The sequence below is a fragment of the Petaurus breviceps genome, unplaced genomic scaffold (assembly GCF_028583685.1).
Source record: "Petaurus breviceps papuanus isolate PSGF00001 unplaced genomic scaffold, PetGlider_PUasm1.0 90535, whole genome shotgun sequence".
NCBI lineage: Eukaryota > Metazoa > Chordata > Mammalia > Diprotodontia > Petauridae > Petaurus > Petaurus breviceps.
In genome coordinates, this window is record NW_027187270.1 from 2,715,820 (window position 1) to 2,719,686 (window position 3,867).

At 49.1% G+C, this 3,867-nt stretch overlaps 1 protein-coding gene across 1 annotated transcript in view; it reads left to right on the top strand.

The window, feature by feature from the left end:
- GABRQ (gamma-aminobutyric acid type A receptor subunit theta) overlaps positions 1–3,867 on the top strand; it is a 76,632-nt gene that overhangs the window by 7,717 nt on the left and 65,048 nt on the right. The window contains exon 2 of the mRNA XM_069063059.1: positions 1,045–1,133. Coding sequence (XP_068919160.1) covers positions 1,045–1,133 — 89 coding nt within the window. The remainder of the gene's footprint in view (positions 1–1,044; positions 1,134–3,867) is intronic.

Here is a 3,867-nt window from a genome sequence, read left to right on the forward strand (position 1 = left end):
CACTGCCTCCCTCCCCTTCCCCCCTTCCCCCCCACCTCTCCCAAGTGAGAGAAAGTTAATAATTAGCCATGCTCTCTGTGTGGACGGCCCACTGCCTTTGATTTGTGATGCGTAAAGATCGTAAGAGGAGGGGGGGGGGGGGGGGGGGGGCACAAGATGCTAGACATGCTAGTGGAAACAGTTCTCTCTATAACTCCCTGAGGAAAACAAAGCATCAAGGGAAATAAATCTTCTGTATAGACCAGAGCAGGAAAAAGAGGGGAGGGGAACAGAGGAAGGGAGAAGTTGGTGTGGGGGTATACAGAGAAATGCAAAATCGGGCGGGAGGAAATTGGGAGAAGTAGCCACATGAACGGTGCCCAGAAGCCTGCCTGGAGAGAAGAGCAATGTGACCACGGAGCGGGAGAACCGAGGTGCACCGGGGTTCGCCTGCCACAGGAACTCCTTGAAGAGTTAACCACACACATGTAGACGTGTACACATGATCTCATACACATAAAGCGGGTTGTATTTCTCTGGAGCCTAATAAAAATGGGGATGGGGCGGAGGGCGGAGGGAGAAAATACGTGAAGATGGGGCGCTTCGGCCAGATGTAAGGGGCAGAGCACACGGAAACCCTAGGCTAGGGCTGACCTTCGGAGGACGGCCAAGGCTCTTTTCTGGTCCCCTAGCGGAGAGCGTCGCGAGACACACACACACACACACATACACACACACACACACACACACACACACACACACACACACAACCCGCTTTTCTCTAGAGGCTGTGTTGGGCTAACAGGAATGATGAGGGCAGGGGACGGGACGGGACTGGACGGGACGGACGACATGAGCCGTGGAGAAGAAGGCAGGACAGGGGAGCGCTGAAGGAGGGGGCCGCATCTCCACAAGATCGGGGAAGGCGGGGATGTGGAGGGGAGGCAGCAGAAGTGGGAATGGGCCTCCCTCTGTGGACAGGCAGGTGTGGGGAGCGCAGTACCCTTTTAGACAGGAGAAACCTCCGTCGGGTTTTTGCCGTTAACGTTAACTTGTTTTTTTCAGCGAAACTTCTGCGAACATGACTCAGGTCAAAGAGATCGTGGACCGCCTGCTGAAGGGATACGACGTCCGTCTCAGACCTGATTTTGGAGGTAAGCCATATTGCACTCCCTCCCTTTTGCCGAACACCAGGGTGCTTTGTGGTCAAGGGAATAGAAAGGAGATAGAAGCCAGTTTCCCAGGCAGGAGACTCCCCCTGTTTGCCATTGCTTCAGATTCTTTTTTTCCATTTGCCTCTCATCCCACTCTCTTTGCTCAGCCCCCCAGCTTATTATCTCTGCCCAATTGTTCTCCTCCCCTTGCCTTCCTTCCTCTCCTTTCCCCGTTCCCCTTGGCTCTGCCTCCCATAACAACCATAACCATAAGCGCTGGCATTTAAATTTCGTTCTAAGATTTGCAAAGCGCTTTCCTTTCCTTTCTCAGTCCCATCCCTTTTGCATGGGTGTCTCTTTTCCCCCAGCTGCTCTCGTAGCCAGACCTGCCCCTTCCCCTGCAGAGGAATGGGTACGCACAGGAGTATGGCCAGAGCTCAGGGCTGCCCAGGAAGCTGCAGATGGGCGAGGCACCTAGAACCTCTGTAGACCCCCAGGGCCCAAACTTGGGCTGTCTGTCTGCTTCCAACTTCAGCCATGACTGCCCTCCAACATATAACATGTGCCATGGCATGAATGTCCAAGACCGACCTTAGTTAGTATGTTCTTATCCCTCTTCCCTCTCTGTGCCTGGTGTGATAGCAGTGAGGAAGGCTGAAGCTAGCCCTATCCCATCTAGCAATCCAACCTGCACTGACAAAATGCCTACTATACCCAAGGCACATTAGGCACTGGAGATACAGGGACAAAGACCTAGTCATCTGCATTCTCCTGGGGTGGGGGTGGGGGGGTCAAACACATAAATGGATGAGTGGAATGAATGAATGAATGAATGAAAGGGGCTTCATTATGGGGTCACTATGTACAAGGCTCTGCATATCACATGTACACAAATGATTGAATATATGCTGATGAGGGGAGGTGGGAACAAGTTCTCCAAAGGCACTCCTGAGAACTCAGGAATTGAACAGATCCCCCATCCCAAGAATCCAGCGGGAGTTGGACTGTCATGTGCAGACATGTACTTATGTGTCCGTGCAAGCAGATACTTCTTCCAGGGGGCGGGTTCAAGTCCCACTTGGAAGTCTGTGGGGAAGTAAATAGATAAGTACATTTAGTCACTTCCTTTTCTTAGCATATGCTACATTGTTGGAGAATACTATGCCCACTTCACTGATTCCCCTTCAGATGTGAACATGAAAAGATATTTCCTGTATTTGTGCAAAGAGAGTTTTGCCATTGTCTTTATAGAAAGCTTGCATGAGCCTGGGGACAATATGCAAAACCAATAAGGACCCAGCTCCAGCACTGCTAAGGCCTTGATTAATGTTCTAGCTCAGTTCTTCACATGCCACATGCCTCTCATTCATGTAGTGCAGCACTGGGGGGGGGGAGGATATGCAAAGCACAGCAAGCACTTATTAAGCACCTACTGTATGATAGTCACAATCTGAAACAGTCCCTTGGTGGGACGGTGGGGATGGGGGGAAGGGGGAGAACAATACATGAAAATAGACACATCTAGGGACCGTCATCGGTGACTGGCCTCACCTGGAATTGGAGGCCTCCTGGACACTGCAGAGCAAAGGTAAGAAAAATAAAAATAAGCCATGCAGACTTCCACAATGGCATATGTATCCCTAGTACTTATGCACCTGCTCAGGAATGTTCTTTCACATAATAAGAGCTGCCTGCCTATAAAACTTGGTGGTTTGCAAAGTTCTTTACATTTGTTCATCACAGGCTCAGGAGGTAGGTGTTTATGGGCCATAGTTTGCCAGTGAGAAAACTGGCAAGCAGAGGGAAAGTAACTTGCTTAAGGTTACACAGGTAAGTGAAGGAGTTCCAGACTTGGGATTTGGACCCCAAACCTTTGTTCTTAATCCAGTAGGCTTTTGGTCATACCACATCTCACAGGCCAGTGGTTGGGGGTACAGGGGAAAGACTTAAGATCCCTAAAGGAAAGGACAGATTTAATCAAAAGATGTAGAAATGATTCTTGGAAGGCAGATGGAAAGAGTGTCAAAGCAAAGAGACAAGGAAGTGAGATGAGGGCAGGACATGAGACTAAAGACAATGAGCAATTTATAAAAACTGGACTAATAGAGCAGGACTAAGATGGAAGGAGAGCAAAACAAAGGTTATCTCAACTGGTAGGAAAGAGAAACTGAGCTCCACTCAGGAACAAGAAAAAATCTGGACTTCTGCTTCCTAAACTGAAAGATGAGGGGGTTAGGCTATATGGCCTCTTCTCTAAAAGCAAGAGGTTGTAAAATATGGTCTCTGAGGTCCCTTCTACCTACAGATCTAGGATTCTAAGTGTGCCTCTAGGCAACTCACTTAAAATCCCTGGGCCTTCGTTTCCTCTCCTGTAAAAGGAGGGGGCTACACTAGATGGCTTCTGAGGTCCCTTTGAGTTCTAGATCTAGTCATGTAAGATCCATGGGCTTCAGCTTCCTCTCCTATAAAAAAAAAGGTTGAACTACATGGCCTCTGAGATTCTTTTGAGTTCTAGACCTCGCCATCCAAAATCCCTAGGCCTCAGTTTCCTCTTCTTTAAAAGGAAGAGATTAGACTAGATAGTCTCTGAGGTTTCTTTGAGTTCTAGACACCCAAAATCCCTGGGCCTCAGTTTCCTCTTCTTTTAAAGGAAGAGAGGGGACTAGACAGTCTCTGAGGTTCCTTTTAGTTCTAGACCTAGCCACCTAAAATCCCTGGGCCTCAATTTCCTCTT